The following is a 23889-nucleotide window of genomic DNA, read 5'->3' as shown; positions in this document are numbered from 1 at the left end:
ATTGTAGAATCTTGGCTTCATTCTTCACATGACTGGGCCATTAATATTTTTGGCTATGTTTTCTTTCAGAGAGACAGGGTAGAAAGGTAAGGTGGTGGTGTCTGTCTCTATATGAGACGTGATCTCAGAGTGAGTGTGAAAGAGGACCTAGTTAATGGAGAGTGTGATGAGGCTCAAGCATGGGGGTAATTATTGAAGTTTGTTTTAGGCCTCCCAGTGGAAATGAAGTGGTGGAGACTCAGCTCCATGCACAGATCGAAAGGGCTGCAAGGGCTGGAACAGTGATAATAATGGGGATATTAACTACACGGAAACTGATTGGAGTAATGGTACTGCAGGAACAGTTAAAGTGCAAAAATGTATAAACCTACAAACTACAGGAACATTTTATGGTACAGTTCATAGAGGCCCCAACTAGGAATGATGCTCTGCTGGACCTGGTAATCTCAAACAATGCAGACCTTATTACGAATGTCCATATAAAAGAACACCTGGGTAGCAGTGACCATAACATGATTTAATTTATTGTTAGCTGTAAACATCAAGCACATACAGGAAAAATAAACCACTCAACTTTAAGAGAGCTAATTTTACAAAGCTGAGAGCTTCTCTCTCTTTACCAAGTAATTATAGACTTGTTAGTTTAACTGCTACAGTTGGGAAGATACTGGAGAGTTTAACCTCCCTGGCGGTATTCCCGAGTGTAGCTCGGGGTAAATTTTCATTACCAACATCGGTAACCCCGAGCTACACTCGGGATTACCCTGCAGCGTTGCTCTGAAATCCCTGTTTCAGTTATCTTGTCCTGCGCTCCCACAATGTCCCCCCTGCAGCGTCCCCAGCACTCCTCCGGCCGAAGACGGCATATGTCTTCCGGGTTCCGGTCCCTGTGAGCATCGGGACGTACGGGGGCCAGAACCTGCGAGAAATTCAAAAATTTTAAGTGACATTCACTAAATACACTAAAATCACATAGTAAAACATTACTGTTTCAAAGCATTTCACATACATTTTGTCCCTAGTGCTTTGTCCTGTGCCCTGCCTGTATTTTTACTGTTCTTTCTACCTGGAAACTGAGAAAAGTCCATGGCGTCCAAAAAGCGTCCATTTAGGTCAAAAGCGGTTTTAGACCAGCTATAGAACAGCGATAGTAAATCAGAACCACTTGCAGAATTGAGTGATAATGATTCGTAGGGAAATTCGTCATCAGACACTGAAATGATTTTGCGACTAAGTTCAGTGACGTGCAAACTTGGCGCTATATTTCAAATTTCATTGTTTTTGGTTTGATTGCATTATTGAATTAAATTTATATATATATATATATTATTATTTTTTAAGATTATTTATTATATTATAATTTATGATTTCGTGTTTCAAATTTTTTCATATCCGGGATGTTTACTAGACTCTTGTTCGGACAGATTTCAGTGAGTTATTCCTAAAAATTACAGGCCTACAATAAATAAACGACATATTATGCAAACAATTTATCACTTTGAGCACAGAAATATTGACATAATCATACCGCTAGGGAGGTTAATAAAAAACCATATAGATGAGTTCTTGCTGTAAAAAAATATTTTAAGCAACAGAAAGTATAGATTCATGAAAGACAGAAGTTGTCAAACAAATCTGATTTCTTTTTATGAGGAGGTAAGAAAAATCTTGGAAAGAGGGATGGCTGTGGACATGGTATACTTGGATTTTGCAAAAGTGTTTTACAGAGTTCCCCTGTAATGAATTGCCTGGCGTTACCTCTAGCAATCCACGGAATAGGGTTCCCCAGAGTGCGGAGTCTAAGTCCTAGTCTGCTTGTTCACCAGGGCTCCTGATGGTGGGGATGGACTTGGAGTAGACCGAGACCAGGTCGCGGCCCCTAAGTACACCCACCCATGGTAGAGGGATCTGCCAGAGGTATCTGCAAACTGAGAGCCTGATGTGAAGAGGCGGATGGGCCTGAGCAGGACGGACGGATGGATGAGCAGAAGCGTGGTCAGACAGGCCGAGTCGGTAACCGTGGGGGCAGCGCAGTACAAGGCAGCAGGCAGAGAATGGTCGGGTCACACGCCGGGTCAGCAACAAGAGGTCAGAGCAAATTAGGGGCATCCAAGAGAGAGGTCAGGCAAGCCAGGGGTCAGAGCAGGAAAGTACAGCACAGTCAGTAACAATCCGGGTCAGCAACGATCAAATACCAATGAATACAGAAGCAGGAACACTGGATAGACCAAATGGCAACCAGTGTCAGCGCAGAGCGGATTTAAATACCGTGCCCTGCGCTGTCATTGGTGCCAGGCGCGCACCCGCGGCCTCGAGTGCACATGCGCGAGATCCGTATCCGCCGCGGCCGGCCAGGACCTAGTGCCCGCACACCAGTGCGAGCCGGCACACTGCACCTGCGCCGAGCCACACGCCGCGATGGCTCCTGACATTGCCCCCCCCCCTACGGGCAACCTCCGGGTTCCCAACTGATATCTCCTCCGCGGGTGGTTGCGATAAAATTCCCATACAAGCCTGGGGGCATGAACATTTTGGGCCAGTTCCCATGAGTTCTCCTCAGTGCCATAACCCTTCCATTTGATCAGGAACTGTGTCTGGCCCCCCCTTTTCCGGCAATTCAGGATTGCTTCCACCTCATTCTTCTCGGTCATCAATGGTTATTGCTTCTGGAGGTCTGGACTTCCGATCCAGGAAGGGGTCTAGCTTAGCTGGCTTCAGTAGCGACACATGGAAAACTGGGTGAATTTCAAAAGTTTCCGGAAGAGTGAGCTCATATGCTACCTTGTTGATCATTCGCTTCACCCGGAATGGACCCACAAACTTCGGCCCCAGTTTCTTCGACGGACAAGACATCTTCAAAATTCATTGTTGCCAGCCAGACCTGATCCCCAGGTTGCAACACTAGTTCCCCCCTTCTCTTCCTGTCGAAGACCTTTTTGCTGTCCTCCTGAGCTTTTGCAATGGCTTTCTGAAGTACCTTGTTGTTGGCAGAAAACAAATTCAGCGTGTTTGAGTGTCAGGAACGGACCTTTTGGCAATCAGATCAGGCAGGAATGTGGGATGGAGCTCATAATTTGCAAGAAATGGTGATTGCCCCGTAGCTGAATGATTTGCGTTGTTGTAGGCAAATTCGGCAAGCGTCAGAAGTGCCAGCCAATCGGCCTGCAGGAAGGACGTGTAGCATCTCAAGTATTGCTCCAACGTTTGTCCTCTCCGTCTGCCCATTTGTCTGTGGGTGGTAAGCGGAAGAGAGGGACAATCTGATTCATAATGCTTCGCATGACGCCTTCCAGAACTTTGAGGTAAACTGGACTCCTCGGTCTGAGACAATGTCTTCAGGAACTCCATGCAGTCTTACCACTTCTCTTATGAAGATTTGTGCTGTTTCCAGAGCCGATGGTGTATTCTTCAGAGGCAAGAAGTGGGCCATCTTCGACAGGCGATCCACTATTACGAAGATCGCGGTGTGGCCTTGAGACGGAGGGAGCTCGAGTATAAAGTCGATTGCAATCATTTGCCACGGTCGATCAGGTATAGGCAGTGGGCATAGCAAACCCCAGGCCTTGCTCCTGGAGGGTTTGTTCCTCTGGCAGGTGGCACAGGTCTTGACATAGAGCTCACAATCCTTGATCATACTTGGCCACCAGAATGTGCGCTGAAGTACAGTTGCAAGAAAAAGTATGTGAACCCCTTGGGATTACGTGGAGTTTTGCATGAATTGGGCATAAAATGTGCTCTGAACGTCATCTAAGTCACAACAATAGAACACAGTCTGCTGAATATAATACTACACAAACATTAGATGTTGCCATGGTTTAATTGCACATAACATGTAAACATTCACAGTGCAGGGAGGAAAAAGTATGTGAACCTTTAGACTTAATAACTGGTTGACCCTCCTTTGGCAGCAATAACCTCAACCAAACGTTTCCTGTAGTTGCAGATCAGACCTGCACAACGATCTGGAGTAATTTTGGACCACTCCTCTTTACAAAACTGTTTCAGTGTAGCAATATTCTTGGGATGTCTGGTGTGAATCGCTCTCTTAAGGTCATGCCACAGCATTTCAATCGGGTTGAGGTCAGGACTGTGACTGGGCCACTCCAGAAGGCGTATTCTGTGCCTTTGCAGCCATTGTTTTGTTGAATTACTTGTATGCTTTGGGTCATTGTCCTGTTGCATCACCCATCCTCTGCGGAGCTTCAGTTGGCGGACAGATGGTCGTACGTTTTCCTGCAAAATGTCTTGATAAACTCTGGAATTCATTTTCCCATCAATGACAACAATCCGTCCAGGCCCTGAGGCAGCAAAGCAGCTCCAAACCATGATGCTCCCTTGACCATGTTTTACAGTGGGGATGAGGTTTTGATGTTGATGTGCTGTGCCTTTTTTTTCTCCACACATAGTGTTGTGTGTTCTTCCCAAACAACTCAATCTTGGTTTCATCTGTCCACAGTATATTTTGCCAGTAGTGCTGTGGAACATCCAGGTGCTCTTTTGCAAACTTCAAACGTGCTGCAATATTCTTTTTGGACAGCAATGGCTTCCTCCATGGTGTCCTCCCATGTACTCCATTCTTGTTTAATGTTTTCCTTATTGTAGATGTGTCAACAAAAATGTTAGCATGTGCCAGAGATTTCTGTAGGTCTTTAGCTGACACTCTGGGATTCTTCTTTACCTCATGCAGCATTCTGCGCTGTGCTCTTGCAGTCATTTTTACATGACGACCATGCCTAGGGAGAGTAGCAACAGTGCTAAACTTTCTCCATTTGTAGACAGTCTGTCTTACCATGGACACATGAACATCAAGGCTTTTGGAGATACTTTTGTAACCCTTTCCAGCTTCATGCAAGTCAACAATTCTTGATCGTAGGTCTTCTGAGAGCTCTTTTCTGTGAGGCATGGTTCACATCAGACAGTGCTTCTTGAAACCAGTCAACCCAAAACAGGTGTGTGCTTTTTAAGGGCAGGACAGCTGTCAGCAACACATCCAATATCATCACACTGATTGGAGTCAAGGTTGGCTCACTCCTGGCTCCAATTAGCTCTGGGAGAAGTCATTAAGCTAGGGCCTCACATACTTTTTCCTCCCTGCACTGTGAATGTTTACATGTTATGTGCAATTAAATCATGGCAACATCTAATGTTTGTGTAGTATTAGGTTCAGCAGACTGTGTTCTTCTATTGTTGTGACTTAGATGACGTTCAGAGCACATTTTATGCCCAATTCATGCAAAACTCCACGTAATCCCAAGGGGTTCACATACTTTTTCTTGCAACTGTAATTCCAGAGTTTTCGCCATTCCGAAATGACCTGCCATCGGGTGATCGTGGCAGTGTTCCAGGACCAATGTTCGGACCTCTTCTGGTACCGCGATTCGCTCTTCCTTCCATAAGAGCCCTCCCTTGCTCTGGAGGGACACCCCGGGTGGGTTTGGCATTCCCACAGATGCATCCTGTAGCCTGAAACGTAGCTCTGTTTGGAGGTCCAGGAAGTTCCCCGAGGACAAGATAGTGTCAGGTTTAGGGACCTCTTCAGGGTCTTCAAACATGCGCGAAAGAGCGTCAGGCTTCGTGTTCTTGGAGCCTGGCCTATACGTGATGTGGAAGGAGAATCGGGAGAAAGAGTGCCCATCTCGCTTGGCGTGGTCTCAAGCATTTTGCCATTCTCAAATATTCTAAATTCTTGTGATCGGTGAAGATCAGAATTGGTTGCGTGGCTCCTTCCAGCAAGTATCTCCACTCCTCCAGTGCGTTTTTTATGGCCAAAAGTTCTCGATCTCCAATATCGTAGTTCCTTTCTGCCGGTGTAAGTTTCCTCGAGAAGAACGCCACTGGGTGCAGGAGCTCCTTGGTGCCTTTCCTCTGGGACAGGACGGCCCCTACGGCATTTTCGGAGGCATTAACGTCCAAGACATAAGACAGGGAGGAATCAGGATAACTGAGAATGGGAGTGGTGGTGAATAATCCCTTCAGAGTTTCAAATGCCGCTTGAACCTCAGGTGTCCATTTGAAACGGACCCCTTGTTTGGTCAGCTGGGTAATGGGGGAAACCAGACCAGCGACGTTCCTGATAAACTTTCTATAAAAATTTGAAAATCCAATAAAGCGTTGCATGCCCTTCTTGTCCATGGGTACTGGCCAATCCAAGATCGCCGAGACTTTCTGTGGATCCATCGCAACTCCCGTGGTGGAGATGATCAGCCCCAGGAATGCAATACTGCGCTGCTCGAAGCTGCACTTGTCAGCTTTAGCGTACAGTCCATGTTGGCGTAATCGTTCCAATTCACTTGTAACATGACCCCTATGAGGTTCGAGTGAGGGAGAGAAGATTAATATGTCATCTAAATAGATGACCACGAAAACATCAAGATAATCCCGAAATACATCATTGATGAAGTGCTGGAACATGGCCGGGGCATTGCAGAGTCCGAATGGCATGACCAAATACTCGAAATGGCCAAATCGAGTACGAAACGCTGTTTTCCACTCATCCCCCTCCCTTATATGGACCAGATTGTATGCACCCCTTAAATCTAGTTTTGTAAAGATCACTGCTGACTTTAGTCTCGAAGAGTTCTGGGACCAGGGGCAGTGGGTAGCAATCTTTTTTTATTGTGATCTTGTTTAAATCGCGATAATCAATGCAGGGCCGTAGGGACTTATATTTTTTTTTCCACAAAAAGATTCCAGCCCCGGCTGGAGACGTGGAGGGGCGGATGAACCCCTTTCGGAGGTTTTCATTGATATACTCCTTGAGGACCCCTAGATCTAGCTCAGACAGGGGGAAAATCCGACCGAACGGAATTTCAGAACCGGGTAGGAGGTCTATGGGACAGTCATATGTTCGGTGTGGAGGAAGGACGTCTTCCCCCCGTTTATTGAAGATGTCCAAAAAACTGTGATAGGCCAGAGGGATGGCCTGAATTAGGTTGGTATCTCCGTCCATGCAGAGGCGTGGCAGTGTTCCCGACAATACAGGGATTGGAACTGAATGGACCTGGTCTCCCAATCAATCTGGGGGTTATGGGCCCGCAACCAAGGAAGCCCCAGAATGACTGAGAAAAGAGGGGAGGCTATAGTGTCCAGTCAGAGGAACTCCCGATGATGGCCAGTTACTGTGGTGCAGATAGGAGGAGTCTCCCGGTCTACCAACCCCGACTTAATACATGACCCGTCGGCAAAAAATATGTTAAGACCCCGTTCCCTAGTCTGGAGGGGGATTTTCTGTTGATGGGCAAAGTCTAAATCCACAAAGCAACTGCATGCTCCAGAATCAATTATTGCCTTCACCGACCCGGTTCTTCCTGGGAGCTGAAAGGAAACAGGTATGGCTAAGTAATTGGACTGGCTGAGACTTTCAGCAGATACAGAAGTAAAAAAGAGAGGCAGACTTACTCATTTTCACTGGACAGGAACGCACCATATGACCGGCTTCTCCACAATACAGGCACAGATTCCTAGACCTTCTCCTCTGGCGTTCTTCGACCGATAATAATGGCCTAGCCAATCCAAGCTGCATGGGTTCGGGGTTATCCACAGGCTCTGGGATCCGGTTTCCTCCCAGCAAAGGTTGGACTGAGCCTCAAGGCCCTGAACCGTGCTTGGTCCCCGCTGAAACGTTCCGGCAGTGGAACGCGGGGTTCTGGAGTAGGCAGCATGGCTATAGCTCCAGTAGATGGTCCTGGAGATTCCCCGGATGAAGCAGGGGTAGCCGGACTCTGGGAGGTGGTGGCAGGTGCAGCTAGCGTCTGAATGCGGTTCTCCAGATGTGTGTATCCATCTTGCAGTGTCTTGATGGCTTGGGTCAGAGCCGCCAAGTGCTGGCATATGTCCTCTAGTGGGGATGGTCCTCTTCCGGGCTCTGTCATGGCCGTTTGGTACTGTAATGAACCGCCTGGTGGTACCTCTAGCAATCCACGGAATAGGGTTCCCCAGAGCGCGGAGTCTAAGTCCCAGTCTGCTTGTTCACCAGGGCCCCTGATGGTGGGGATGGACTTGGAGCAGACCGAGACCAGGTCGCAGCCCCTGAGTACACCCACCCGTGGTAGAGGGATCTGCCAGAGGTATCTGAAAACTGAGAGCCTGATGTGAAGAGGCGGATGGGCCTGAGCAGGATGGATGGATGGATGAGCAGAAGCGTGGTCAGACAGGCTGAGTCGGTAACCGTGGGGGCAGCACAGTACAAGGCAGCAGGCAGAGAATGGTCAGGTCACACGCCGGGTCAGCAACAAGAGGTCAGAGCAAATTAGGGGCACCCAAGAGAGAGGTCAGGCAAGCCAGGGGTCAGAGCAGGAGAGTACAGCACGGTCAGGAACAATCCGGGTCAGCAACGATCAAATACCAACAAATACAGAAGCAGGAACACAGGATAGACCAAATGGCAACCAGTGTCAGCGCAGAGCGGATTTAAATACTGCACCCTGCACTGTCATTGGTGCCAGGCACGCACCCGCGGCTCCGAGTGCGCATGCGCGAGTTCCGTCTCCGCCGCGGCCGGCCAGGACCTAGTGCCCGCACACCAGTGCGAGCCGGCACACTGCGCCTGCGCCGAGCCACACGCCGTGGCAGCTTCTGACATCCCCACACACGGCTAATGTGTAAGGTAAAGTCTACAGGCTTCGAAAAATCCGTATGTAAATGGATAGAAAACTGGCTAAAAGATCGCATTCAGAGAGCAGTGGTTAATGATGCATACTCTGAATGCTCTAGGGTTGTTAGTGGTGTACCCCAAGGTTCAGTGTTGGGACCCTTACTTTTTACTATATTTATAAACGATATAGGGTCTGGGATTAAACATACAATTTAAGTCTTTACAGATGACACCAAGCTGTGCAGTGACATAACGTCCTTACAGGATGTCTTCAACTTACAAGCCAACCTCATTGCACTGTTTAATTGGGCAACTATATGGCAAATGAGGTTTAATGTTGATAAATGTAAGGTTATGCACATGGGGGTTAAGAATATGCATGCCTCATACATACTAGGGGGAGTACAACTGGGGGAATCAATGGTGGAGAAGGATCTGGGTTCTGGTAGATCATAAGCTTAATAATGGCATGCAATGCCAAGCTGTGGTTTCTAAAGCGAGCAAAATCCTCTCTTGTATTAAAAGAGGTATAGACTCCAGAGAGAGAGATATCATATTACCCCTGTACAAATCATTAGTAATACCTCATCTGGAATATGCAGTTCAGTTTTGGGCACCAATTCAAAAAAAGAACATTGGGGAACAGGAGAAAGTACAGAGAAGGGCAACCAAACTGATAAGAGGCATGGAGGAGCTCAGCTATGAGGAAATATTAGAGGAACTGAATTTATTCTCTCTTCAGAAGAGGAGATTAAGGGAGCATATGATCAACATGTATAAATGCATCAGTGGTTCATATACTGAACTCGGTGTAGAGTTATTCACCTTGAGGTCATCACAGAGGACAAGGGGGCACTCTTTACGTCTGGAGGAAAATAAATTTAATCTCCAAATATGGAAAGGTTTCTTCACAGTAAGAGCTGTGAAAATGTGGAATAGACTCATTCAAGAGTTGGTTCTAGCCATCTCAGTGGATTGCTTTTAAAAAGGCCTGGATTCTTTCTTGGATACACAGAATATAACTGGTTACTAACATTTATAGGTAAAGTTGATCCAGGGAATATCCAATTGCCTCTCGGGGGATCAAGAAGGAATTTTTTCCCCTGCAGGAGCAAATTGCATCATGCTTTGCTGGGTTTTTTGCTTTCCTCTGGATCAACTGTGGGTGTAGGATTATAACTTTTTTTTTATGGTTGAATTGGATAGATGTTTGTCTTTTATCAGCCAGACTAACTATGTAGATGTAACTATGTATGGTACAGTTTTTTAAAATTTTATGTCATGATTTCTAAGAATCACCTGTGTGTTATCACCAGTAAATTCAGTTCCATTGTCTGTCCACAATACACTCTGCATTTTGCCAAATGTGTTGCTTACTTGAGCCAAATACTGTTCAAGTTTCTCTGATACTTCACTTTTTTTTGTGTACCAGATATAGTGTAGTATACTAGGAGTAATCATCTATAAAAGTGAGAAAATTCTCTTCTTTCCTGGAGTCAATTTTTCCATTGGACAGCAAAGAGGTTTTCTTTTAGCTTTGCTGTTACTCTACTTTGGTAAGGCTTTTCTTGTCATTTTCCACTTTCATAGCCATTCTCAGTTAATTTCTGTTTTATGTCAGGACTTATGTGCCAAAGTTGTCAGTGCCATGTATGAATGCAGTTTGAATGTTTGTCCTCCTTGGCAGTATTAACCACCTCATTGCAGTTCAGCAGATACAGCTCATCTGTAATTTTAGCCTTTGCAAGTAAAATGTCCCCTTTTGTGATGGCACACCTCTCATCTTGTAAAGACACTACATTGCCTTGTTTTGTGAGCTTCTTCATCAATTAGTTACAAGAGCAGAGACATACTGGACATTTTTCAAAGGTATCTTTCTGGTGACACTCTAGGATTCTTTTTCCATTCTTTGTTCATTAGCTGCGGTGTTTTTTTTTCTGTTTTACTCTGGTCAAGGTGAATAAAGAAATTTCTGTCATTTGTCATGTGACTCATAGCTCCTGAACCAATGCACCATGCCTTCAAAGATGAGGTGCAACTTTTATTCATGCGTATATTCCTCCACAAGCTTTCCATTAACATGTTCTAGTGTCAGTTCATCATCTATACTGTTTGTGCATTAAGTGCAGTGACAAGCATTTCATAACTTTCTGGTAAACCTAAATAATAGTGCTGTGACATAAGTCTTTCATTACTTCTTCTATATCTCTCAGGTGTTCAACCATTTCCAGGGCATCTTATGTAATCCTGCATAACCTGGCCTTTCAACAGCTTGGTTTAGTATAGCTTTCTAATCAAATACAGTTTATTGCTGGGATTAGCTCTTTCATGCTTCTTTTGTAATCCTTCCAACATTTCATTAGAAGCTTCACACTTACATATACAGTTTATATACTACACATACAGTATGTATCTTCTATTCTAAGAGAGATTGTGCTCTGAGCTTTTTGATCTTTATCTATCCACTCATCTGAAGGTTGTTCTGGCCTCGCTTAATTTATGCATTTCCATGTACCTTCTCTTTTTAGCCACATTTTCATCTTGAATTTCCAAGACTAGTAGTTCTGGTTTGTCAGATTTGCAGATGAAAGCTTTGTTGCACCTGTGTTGCTGGTCATTTTCTTTTATTCTGTTGCAGTCTTCTTTCTGTTGCTGTATCTTGCACGTCTTGCTGTAGCAGGCTATGACTGGGCATGTGGGCCCATAACCTGTTAGAAATTCTGTATATTACCCTGCAAAACAGACAGTGCATAGTCCACATGTATTTAGCTGCTGCTTCTCTGCAAAAAGGAAACAGGAACTTTTATTTAGAGAAAATACATAGAGTTTAACCATAGATGCAGCTACAAACTCATAAACACAGCCAACTACTGGTTGCAGAATATATCTCTACTGAATACTGATGTAATTGTACAAAATACATGAACATTGTATTCCAACACAGATTTCCCTGCCAGATCTGTGCTTTTCTGGAGAAATAATTTATAGAAGCTTACAATCAAAATGAGAGACAATAACCTGAGTGGGTGTCATCTAAAGAGGTTGCTTAAATCTGTAAAACATGAGATATGGAGCTGGGGTTATAGTAATGCAGAGGCCAAGGACTGTGTAATAGGATGACAGATCCAAAACTGAAGAAAAACGTGGTGCCAAGTATGTCAAGCTATCAAGTCCCTGTTTAGTAACCAGTCTTTCACAATCCTTTCACTCTTCCTTTGTGGGTCAGTCTGATCTATAACCTCATGTTGTAAAGGTTCCCAGGTGACTGTGAGTACATGGAAACTGATCATATATTCAAAGAATTTTAAGGTCAGGTTTTGAAAGTTCACTTGTTCTGTATAGCATTTTCTGGTCTCTCCAAAGGTCATATTTGACACATTCCTCTTCTTGATAGAAAAAAATATGATGCTTTTTTCCATACTAGGAATTATGATTAAAAGTGTATGACAGATATATTTGCCCTGGAATACACAGTTTAAACATAATACAAACAAAATGTAATGATATATTAAAGGGTAAAGCTCTTACGGTACTAGGTGGGTGGGAAGTAATGTATTCAAGTGTATGTTGAGCCAAAACAATTTTTTCTATGACTAGAGAAGGGAAACTTTTTTTCTTTTGCTGTTTGTTTGCCACCAGAGGAAATAAAAGAAGGTCTCTTCAAAGATTGTATATTGTAAACTCTGAGGAGTCTCCTATCCCTCTTGTATTGAACTGCACTGTTGCTTTATTGTCTCCTGTTATATTGTAAAGCGCTGAGCAAACTGTTGGCGCTATATAAATCCTGTATAAGTGAGGTGATAACCCTCTGTAGACATTTGTCCCGGGTTTCCCTGTTGGGATGTTATCAGTTACTAACTGTTCCTGGGGGAACTCAAGCTAAAAAAAATTGGATTTCCCATCACTTTCTGTACCAGAGACATGGGTCAACAGGACCAACAGTGAGAGGGAATCTTCCCAAAAGGGACAAGTAAAGCAACAAAACCCAGAAGAGGTTCTAACTCTTCCCTTCACTATCCCAAAATTAGAAAATAGTTGGGTTTAACCAGAGTACACTTTATGTACACTCTAGTCTTATTTACTCTTGGGATACTAGCAATAGACTCCATTCTGTGGAGTTCCTAGACTGCTCCAAATCTGTGTTTATTTGTATAATGTGTGGCTCCAGTCTGCAATAAATATGGCACTCCTTCTGGATTCTGTTATCATTCTTGAATAACTGTAGCAAGTGACTTTTGCCAAGAACCCATTGCTTCAGTCTCCATTTTAGTTGTCTCTGAAATTCTGTAGAGTAAGGCATATTTACCTATTTTAGGGTTAGGATCAGCTAGTTACTGTGCTTTTAAGCCTCAATTGGTAAAGCTGAACAAAGTATTACCTGTACTTATAAGATTTTTAGTGTCTCCAAATCCATAGCGGTTAGCTTTACCTTCGTAAGAAAATGTCTGCACAAAACTGTTATCCTGTAAAAAGACATTTTCTTTGGTTTTCAATAGTGTTTAAATAGAAGGAATGCTTCTCCCATAGTGTTTGCTTTAAGATTGTCGTGCATTATATCCGTAGTGTTATACAACTCAAAGGCTGTTTCTGATTCTCTGGGTATTTACAAGCACCATCTGCAGCCGGGAATAACTCTAGTTTTTGTTCTTATCTCCTCCAGTTTTCTCTGAGGTTTACAGAAAATATCAAAAGATTTGGAGGTTTAAAATGATCCATTTCTTTCCAATGCTCTAAAGTTTCTTTTTTTAGCAAACACATTGTAAATACGTGGCTGCAGATTCAAGACCACTTCTAAAGCAATATGAAATACTCACGTCATTGTCTCTACATTTGTTCTTCTGCTAAAGACTGTGAATTCAGTGTTGTGTGGTTTGAGCTTTTAAAGTGTTCCTTGAATTATGGCCTGGATGTCTTATTTGCTAGTGCTGACAGTGGTCAAGTCACATTTGCAGCCTTGTTGTATGCAGCGCACACCCTCCACGCCAAAGGCATAGAAAAATAGTGAGTCCTTAGCCTTCTACTGTACATTTTATCTGTATCAGAGTATTTGCTTTTTGCCATCTGCTGTGCAGGAGATTGACCTCGGGGCTGATTTTTTAGGAGGAAAAAGCAAAGATACAACCTTTTGTCATGAAGAATTTAAAAAATTTTTCCTTTTGCATCTTTCAATATTTTTATGAGGCTGAGTTTATTTAAGATAAATGTAATAAATATTTGGTTAAACAAAGAATAGCATTAATAATTCATAGTCAGATAAGATAGATAATTATTTCAGAGGTGACCTTGTGTACCTTACATCAAGAATTCAGCCTTGAGCAATGATAATACTATCTGCAAGCACCTTGAAGCCAATATGCACAGAGATCTCTATGGCAACCCCATATTACATCCAAACCTCTAGTGTGGCTTGATGAATATCAGTCTATTCTAAAAAGTGAGACTCGTGAATTACATTCCACATTTGCTGTGTTTGAAACCACATATTTACTTCCCTTTAGTCTCTGCTGCATTCTCTCGCATTCCCTCATTCCTGTGCTTCCTCAACTAGCCATTTATTTTGGATTGTGTTGCCATTCAAACATTTACACACTTAACTTCAGAAACAATCACAGGCATTCCCAGTTAGAATTGAGTAAAGATTCCACCATTCCACCAAGCATTTGCCCCAGAATTCACTACCTTTTTTTTTGGTTGAACTACATGAACATGTATCTTTTATCAACATACATATTTATGGTGTATTTTAACCAAGAACAAACGTAATATAGTGCAGATCACCAGTCCTTAGTAAGGATGAGTGAACTAAGTAAACGTTTGTTTGCTGGATATCCCTTAACCCAGCAGGAAATCTGTGAACCCTGAACATAGCACCCAAATCCCCTTAAAGTTTATGGGAGCTGTCATTTTTATTTTTTTTTCTGTCCTTTTTCAAGGCCAATTGGCATTTTGCATCAAACTCATGGTTGACCTGAACCTAAAGCTTTATCCCTAAATGTGGTGGTTTCATTTTTTTTTTATGCAATTTTCCTTTACTTTCACCTGGTGGTTCTGCCAGTCACATTGTTTCTGTCCAGGGTGACAACACCTACTGTACTGTATCTCTGGAGAAGCAGGGTCATTACCCTTGCATGTTCTGGCAGAAACTAACTTTACTATACTTCTATTGCAATGTGCAATGTTTTGAATATGCAAGTTGAATTCATATAAATATATAGTAATGGGTTATATGAAAATTATATCTTTGAATACTTTCTGCGACTCTATTTTGGCTGTTTATTTTTCACATCAATCAGTTACAGTGGATTTTGTTTGTGCTTACCCTTAATCTATGTGTTTTTATGCAGTAGGCATCTGAGGAAGGGCAAGATACACCTGTCTTACACTGTGATAGAAAATAATTAGCATAATGCTGCAGTGCAGAGAAACCCAGGAAATTGTTTATCTGCATGTAAAGGCCTGTACACACAATAAGAAAATCATACGAAAATTTCCATACGAGGAGCAGTCGTCTGATATTCTGATCGTTAGTGCACAGCTTTTGTCCCAAAGGGACAAACACGAAAAATGTTTTTGTACATTTTGATTTTTGTTTAATCAGTATAGTAGTCATTAAAAAAAACTGGAAGACCATGACCACTAGAGATGAGCGAATCGAGCTTGGCGAAGTGGAATTCGTTTCGAAGATTAGGAAAAATTCGATTCGTGCCGAATCCGAAATATAGCAGACTTCGGATGCGCGAATCGAAATTTTCCAAAAATGGCGGCGACATGTGTGGCGACGGAGCGGGGATCTCTGGGAAGGCGCGCAGACAAGGCGCGCTGACCCATAATGCATTCATTCATGACATGTGATCGCATTAGCCAATCAGCAGCCAGCCAGCCAGCACTGAGTAATGGTCGAGCTATAAATTGCGGCCATCTTAGAATTCTCCATTAGCCTCCGGTCATTCAACAGAGACAGACCTCTCTGTATTAGGGACAGAGTTAGGGCCAAAGAGACTTTAGGGCCACAGAATCATTACTCAGGGACACAGAATTGTTACTGAGGGACACAGAATTGTTACTCAGGGACAGACACAGAATTGTTACTGAGGGACACAGAATTGTTACTGAGGGACACAGAATTGTTACTGAGGGACACAGAATTGTTACTGAGGGACAGACACAGAATTGTTACTGAGGGACACAGAATTGTTACTGAGGGACACAGAATTGTTACTCAGGGACAGACACAGAATTGTTACTGAGGGACACAGAATTGTTACTGAGGGACACAGAATTGTTACTGAGCGACACAGAATTGTTACTCAGGGACACAGAACTGTTACTCAGGGACACAGAACTATTACTCAGGGACAGACACAGAATTGTTACTGAGGGACACAGAATTGTTACTGAGGGACACAGAATTGTTACTGAGGGACACAGAATTGTTACTCAGGGACACAGAACTGTTACTCAGGGACACAGAATTGTTACTCAGGGACACAGAATTGTTACTCAGGGACAGACACAGAATTGTTACTGAGGGACACAGAATTGTTACTGAGGGACACAGAATTGTTACTGAGGGACACAGAATTGTTACTGAGGGACAGACACAGAATTGTTACTGAGGGACACAGAATTGTTACTGAGGGACAGACACAGAATTGTTACTGAGGGACACAGAATTGTTACTGAGGGACACAGAATTGTTACTGAGGGACACAGAATTGTTACTGAGGGACACAGAACTGTTACTGAGGGACACAGAACTGTTACTCAGGGACACAGAACTGTTACTCAGGGACACAGAACTGTTACTCAGGGACACAGAATTGTTACTCAGGGACAGAGAACTGTTACTCAGGGACAGACACAGAATTGTTACTGAGGGACACAGAATTGTTACTGAGGGACACAGAATTGTTACTCATGGCCAGACACAGAATTGTTACTGAGGGACACAGAATTGTTACTGAGGGACACAGAATTGTTACTGAGGGACACAGAATTGTTACTCAGGGACAGACACAGAATTGTTACTCAGGGACACAGAATCGTTACTCAGGGACACAGAATCGTTGAATTAAAGTGTATGTCAGACAACACGCAGAGGAGTGGCAGAGCAGGTAATGTTTCAGGAGCGAGCAGACGTGGCAGCAGAGGAAGGGGTCGAGGCAGCACTAGTCGCAGCCAGAGGCCAGTGCTCCCGGTGTCATCCAGCGGTCGTGTCTCCACCGACAACCCTGCCGTCATCGATTGGTTGGCTCGGTCGTCTTCCTCTTCCCAGGTCACCTCTGACACCTACAGCCAACGGTCGGTGGGTACGTCAGACACAACCGTTAGTTGGCATGGCCCGGGAGCAAGCCCACTGAAATCACGTGTCCTCTACCTGCCCCTGTCCTTTGGTGTTCCCTCACCAAGCGAAGTATCACATGCTGTGGGCTCAGCCCCACTGTACAGTGAGGAAGAGCTAACAGAGGGCGGTCAGGAACGGGGGGAGACATCCGCCTCTTCAGCAGCCAGGCGAAGAAGTAGTGGCGAGGAGAGTGGCTCGGTAGCCGGTCTAGAGACAGGTCTGTCTCCTGACCCACACGCAGCCGAGGGGGCTAGTAGTGAGGCGGAGACCCTAATTGATGATGATGAGGCTGATCGCACTTGGCAGCCTCGTCGTCATCAGGCTATTGCTTCCGCATCATCAGGAGAAGAGGGTGCCAGCTTGGCAGCGAGCAAAACAGTCGGTGGGTTGCTCAGGAGGCAGCAGGGTCGCAGCAGTGTCAGTGGAGGCAAACGGCCACGGAGTAGAGCACCAGCTCCACTGCAGCCTACCACCACGGCCAGTAGTGGTGCCAGTGTGCACGGAGGAAGTAGCAGTCAGCCAGTGAGGAGTAGCGGGGGCAAAGTTTCCTACTCGGCGGTGTGGCAATTTTTCGTCAAGCCGCCCGAGGAAGTAAACGTAGCCGTATGTCGACTATGTGGCCAGAAAGTCAAGCGTGGCCAGGGGGCCCATGTCTCCATCGCCACACTCTGCCATGTGCCACTTTCAGGTCTCCTCACACTGCTGGTGGGTTTCATTTTGTCATAGGGTGCTGGCAGATTACGGGCCTCCCATTGCTGCTGCCAGGCCCATAATCTGCCATGGGCCCCCGTACCGCCTCCTCATGCTGCTGCCAGGTCCAGAGTGTGTCATGGGTCCCTGTACGGCCTCCCATTGCTGCTGTCTCCATCGCCACACTCTGCCATGTGCCACTTTCAGGTCTCCTCACACTGCTGGTGGGTTCCATTTTGTCATAGGGTGCTGGCAGATTACGGGCCTCCCATTGCTGCTGCCAGGCCCGTAATCTGCCATGGGCCCCCATACCGCCTCCTCATGCTGCTGCCAGGTCCAGAGTGTCTCATGGGTCCCTGTACGGCCTTCCATTGCTGCTGTCTCCATCGCCACACTCTGCCATGTGCCACTTTCAGGTCTCCTCACACTGCTGGTGGGTTCCATTTTGTCATAGGGTGCTGGCAGATTACGGGCCTCCCATTGCTGCTGCCAGGCCCATAATCTGTCATGGGCCCCTGTACCGCCTCCTCATGCTGCTGCCAGGCCCGTAATCTGTCATGGGTCCCTGTACGGCCTCCCATTGCTGCTGTCTCCATCGCCACACTCTGCCATGTGCCACTTTCAGGTCTCCTCACACTGCAGGTGGGTTCCATTTTGTCATAGGGTGCTGGCAGATTATGGGCCTCCCATTGCTGCTGCCAGGCCCGTAATCTGCCATGGGCCCCTGTACCGCCTCCTCATGCTGCTGCCAGGTCCAGAGTGTGTCATGGGTCCCTGTACGGCCTCCCATTGCTGCTGTCTCCATCGCCACACTCTGCCATGTGCCACTTTCAGGTCTCCTCACACTGCTGGTGGGTTCCATTTTGTCATAGGGTGCTGGCAGATTACGGGCCTCCCATTGCTGCTGCCAGGCCCGTAATCTGTCATGGGCCCCTGTACCGCCTCCTCATGCTGCTGCCAGGCCCGTAATCTGTCATGGGTCCCTGTACGGCCTCCCATTGCTGCTGTCTCCATCGCCACACTCTGCCATGTGCCACTTTCAGGTCTCCTCACACTGCTGGTGGGTTCCATTTTGTCATAGGGTGCTGGCAGATTACGGGCCTCCCATTGCTGCTGCCAGGCCCGTAATCTGCCATGGGCCCCTGTACCGCCTCCTCATGCTGCTGCCAGGTCCAGAGTGTGTCATGGGTCCCTGTACGGCCTCCCATTGCTGCTGTCTCTATCGCCACACTCTGCCGTGTGCCACTTTCAGGTCTCCTCACACTGCTGGTGGGTTCCATTTTGTCATAGGGTGCTGGCAGATTACGGGCCTCCCATTGCTGCTGCCAGGCCCGTAATCTGCCATGGGCCCCCGTACCGCCTCCTCATGCTGCTGCCAGGTCCAGAGTGTGTCATGGGTCCCTGTACGGCCTCCCATTGCTGCTGTCTCCATCGCCACACTCTACCATGTGCCACTTTCAGGTCTCCTCACACTGCTGGTGGGTTCCATTTTGTCATAGGGTGCTGTATGGCCTCCCATTGCTGCTGCCTCCACCGCCACACTGTGGCTCCACACTCTGGTTTTGGCCCCGTGACTGCCCAAATGAGTGAAGTGTGCGGTGATTCTAAGATCGACGGCACTCATCTGCATGTCATACTGACTGACAGTATTATTTCTCTTCCCCAGCAGACTCCAAGGGCATTTAAATTAAAGGTACAGTGTTCTGCACTAATATAAAGGCTCTCTGAAGCCTAGAAACACCCTTTTTATAAGTTAAATTCGCAGTGAATATATTCGACTCGAATCGAATTTATTCCGCGAATTCGCCGAATCAGCCGAATCGAATTTTTGAATACTTCGCTCATCTCTAATGACCACGCATACTCAGAAACAAAAGAATACATTGCAATACAGTACATTACTTCACTTCCAAAGTTGTATTCTATCATACAAGAATTTTCATAACTTTAGTAATCTCTTCATTTTCAATATGAAACTAACATGCAAAAAAAATGGACAATCATTTGTCCAATATTCTCACCATGCGTACAGGGCTTACGTTTAATTCAGTTGTAGATTACCAGGTACAATCAGGTTTGGATTGAAACATGTGCAGTGCCCTTCATTATGCACTTTTGTTCTTTTATCAGTGCTCTCATTTTTTCATCCTTATTTCAAATCCAACTCCCGACCACCTTCCAGATTTTTGTTCAGCTCCCTCAATTTATGTTTGCTTAAATTTCATGTTGCTTCCACCGCTTCTTCCAGCAGTGTATATTTTACATAAGCCAGCCATACATAGATCGAAATTCGGTTTAGCAGGGACCCTTTGAATTTTGATCCATGTATGGCCAGGGAGGTTTACAGAAGTTGATCTACCGATTGACTTTTATACAAATACCCTGTTAGATTTCCCTCAATCAGCACCATTTGCTATAGCAGGAAGCCCTGATCAGTATATTCTGACTGTAAGGAAGTCTCACTACTGTCAGAATACAATGTCTCAGAGCGGAGGATTCCCCAATTCATCTCGAGTGTGTGGATGAGGGAATCAAGTGAGTTTTTTTTTTGTTTAACCCTGTAGTTACATGAAAAGAACTGACTCATCTATGGCCTGCTTTACTGTAAAGGCACTACAGCTAGAACCTTTGAGGATCTGAGAAGGAGATGAGCTAAATATTTTCCCATTTCATCATCCTGCACAACTTCAAAGACTAGAAAATGGTGATGAATTAATAATTTGATCTGCCTGTAGTTTCACCAGTCCGTGCTGAAACCAGTGAGACATTCAAACCCTCAAGGGGTTTCTGTAGTGGTAAAATTTGAAGGTGCAAATGCAAACATGATAGGAGCTTTTTTTCTTTAAGAGTGGATGCTGCCGGGTCCTATAACAAATCCTTGGATTGGAAAAGCAAAGAAGCGGTAAAAAAAGCTATGGTCACCAATAACAGGAGCTTGGCAGAAATAAATTGGCTTGATGACTTTTTGTAACACATTGAGGAACGGGAATGTTTCGAAAAATAAGCAGTTATTTCTGCTGGGAAATACAAAACATGATCAGTAACTGTCAACCACCAACAGAAGATAAATAATAAAATAATTAATAAACATATACTGCATGTGTATGAAATATTTGGCTGTACTTTTGTTGTGAGTACTGTGAGTGTTGTGAAAATTCATTATCAACCATCTCTAGCTTCACACCATCAATTCTTGGGATTGATACCAAAGGTGATACAGTGAAACAAGAATCATCCAAGCTAAAAAAAAAAGTCAGTCAATCTTCTGACCCCAGTCTTAAGTGCTGTTCATTTACAAATGGCAGAGATGACAGGATATTAGGTTGCTAACAGCTAGCCCGCCAAGATGCTATATGAAGCTAAAACAGGAGTAAGTATCCTTGGAGTAAGTTAATTAATGATTTGAGTGATTTGGAATCTAAAATGTGTTATGTATTTGAATTGAGGAGGTAGCTTACATATACATATGTCTTGGGGGCCCTTCAGATTGAAAGAAGAAGGGAAAGTAGGAACACCTCACCTAAAGTGTCCAAAATATATATTGCATTAAAATAGTCCAATAAAATTCCACAAGAGTAGTCAGCGGCACAAACATGCCAACCTTATCAAGGCTCACAGTGTCTGTTAGTTGTGAAATTGACTCAGATTACCAAACAATGGTGGGATTACCAGTTGACCCTCTTCCCAGCCCCTACCTCTCTATCCCACTCATCTTTTGAAGCAAATTATATTTTCCCTTTTTTTTCTCCAGTTTCTCTGAGGATTGCTATTATTTTTCAGCCTCCTAGACTGGTGTAAAGCTTACTTGATTACTTATTTGCCTGTCTGCCCTACTTTCTCTCATTTGAGATACTTCCTTGGTGACTTTAATGTGAGCATTTCAACTACTTCTTAGCTTTTCAATCTAACCTCATCTTTTGACCTAATACAATGGACATATTCTTCTGGACATATTCTTCTACTCACTCTGAAAGGAACACTCTTGACCTGTTCTTCTGCTTCTGCTTTCCTTTCTCTGATCACAGCCTTATCAGTTTTACACTCTCCCTGTCTTCAAACCCCTATCCCTCCAACCAACTACCAGTTACCTCTAGAAACCTTCACCATTTAATGCTTTTCATCTCTGTTCTGTCTCTGACATCTACCTCTGCAGCAAAATTTCACTATGCCCTGTCCTAACCTCAACATTTATGTCTACAACAGCTCACTTTTATCCTCCCTGGACACAAGTGCTCACCTCATTACAAACAGAATTAGGTCCCAATTGCCACTACAACCCTGGCAAACAGATGACACCAGAAGTCTCATCTATGAGTGTGTGGTCAAATTAAATCCCTGCAACATTTCACCCTGTATAAATTTGCCTTCCTAAAATATAATTCCTCCCTCCAGCTGTCAAGCAAACCTTTCATTGCTCTCATCAACATCCTCTAGGAAAATGTTTTTGCATATATTTGATGATGATGATATTTGGATGATGGAAGTCTGCAGAGCCTCACCCTATTCACTAAGCTCTGGGGCAAATTCACTTGCAAAATACTTCCCGAGCAAAGTGAACCGCCTATTTGACTTTGGTAAACTAATCTCTCTCTCATCCATACTGATATGTCTCTAAATGACAAATCAGTATGGATGTCACACCACTTACTAGAATTCAGTATTTCAAAAACCAAACTTATATTATTCCTCCATCCATCCTCCATCTCTCCTCCTCTCATGCTCATCTCCAGGACTTCTCTAGAGTCTCTCGCATCCTCTGGAACTACCCAATTTGTATGGCTATCTCCTACTCTATCTGTTTGCCCTGATAACTCAGCTCCTCAGGGAAGCATATAATTTGTCTGCGTCACAACTGAATTCTACATTTTCCAGAAACTGATCCCTACTCAGTCATTACCTTTTGTATCACTTGCCCTTCCCTTTTAGATTGTTAGCTCTTATGATCAGGACCCTCCTAACTCACTTGTCTTGAATTGTATTGTAAATGTACTAACTCTCTTTATATTTTAAAGCACCTCACAAACCGTTGATGCTATATAAATCCTGTAAAATAATAATTAGTGTTTACTTTGCTAATACTTAGCTCCTTTAAGATCTCTTTGCATTTTGTCTGGCCAAACAGCCTGAAGCACTGAAATCTTCACAACTTGATTCCCTGCTAAGTTTTCTGCTATGCACTGTTTTTTGGTCTGAGCAAAATGTAGCAAGCCTAGTTGTACCATATTTTTACAGAAATACAATAAATCTGAAACAGTAACATCCTCACAAATGAAATGAATAAGCATAGGGACGGAATTCACACTTGAAACAAACTACTTCCTGCAAATTTTCTGAAGTGACTTAGTTTATTGTTATGCTATTATTATGCTGTAAAGGTATCACATTTTTTTCTGGATTTGCCTGTAAATATTTAACATTTTTTAATAATTTTAAAGGAAATACTTAACATTTTCTGATGTATTGCTTGGATATATAAATATAACTTATATATTTCTGAACAACCATACATATTATAATGTATAGTAAGAAAAACTTGTGGTGTAGCTGAGGCTCCATTATTCTCCATGATGGGGTTTGGGTTTTGAATATCAGCATGAAGTATTCTAATGGACTCTAGAAGTTTCTGTTAACACTTGTGTCCTATTTTTTTATTTCAAATTTGCAGCATCATATTCTATTTTTAAGGTTTATTATTTTATTTCTGCAAAGGACACATCCTAATTCAAGTACAATTCATTTGTTCAAGGAACTCCTTTGTGGACATCTTACGTGCCATTCTCCTCTCACTAGAAGTTCTTATTGAAGATCCCGAGCTTCAGATCAATGGATTTATTCTAATCATAGACTGGAGCAATTTTTCCTTCAAGCAAGCCTCCAAGCTCACCCCTTCAATTCTCAGGCTCGCCATTGAAGGCTTGCAGGTATGTGGAGACTGAAATGTTCTATTATTTATTGTGATTACATTTACAGAGAACAAGTATATAAAGTAGCTACTACACCTTGACAGTGTTATGTAAGTACAAATGGCAAACCATTCAAACCCAAACAATGCAGGAATGGAAGGGGAGGCATTGGTAATCTAGAGAATATACAAATGGAACTTGGGTAAACATAAAACAGGACTGAACAATAAAAATAGCTTTGTTTTTCCATAATTGTTGACATGTATCTACAGTTGTGCTGGGAATGTTTGTATCCAGCTAAAGAGTTGATCCAGTAAGAAACATTCATTATCGACCTCCATAGAAAGATATATCGTATT

The 23889-nt window shown here is 44.0% G+C and overlaps 1 protein-coding gene across 2 annotated transcripts in view; it reads left to right on the top strand.

Annotated features, from left to right (window-relative positions):
• LOC149440064 (clavesin-1) overlaps positions 1 to 23889 on the top strand; it is a 148226-nt gene that overhangs the window by 54102 nt on the left and 70235 nt on the right. For both annotated transcript variants that reach the window (XM_089658978.1, XM_089658979.1), the window contains one exon: positions 23374 to 23548. In XM_089658978.1, the coding sequence (XP_089515104.1) occupies positions 23374 to 23548 (175 nt within the window). The remainder of the gene's footprint in view (positions 1 to 23373; positions 23549 to 23889) is intronic.

The sequence above is a fragment of the Staurois parvus genome, unplaced genomic scaffold, assembly GCF_062004578.1.
Source record: "Staurois parvus isolate SC_StPar_1 unplaced genomic scaffold, SC_StPar_1.0 ptg001119l, whole genome shotgun sequence".
Classification (NCBI taxonomy): domain Eukaryota; kingdom Metazoa; phylum Chordata; class Amphibia; order Anura; family Ranidae; genus Staurois; species Staurois parvus.
This window is presented reverse-complemented; position numbering and strand designations above follow the sequence as displayed.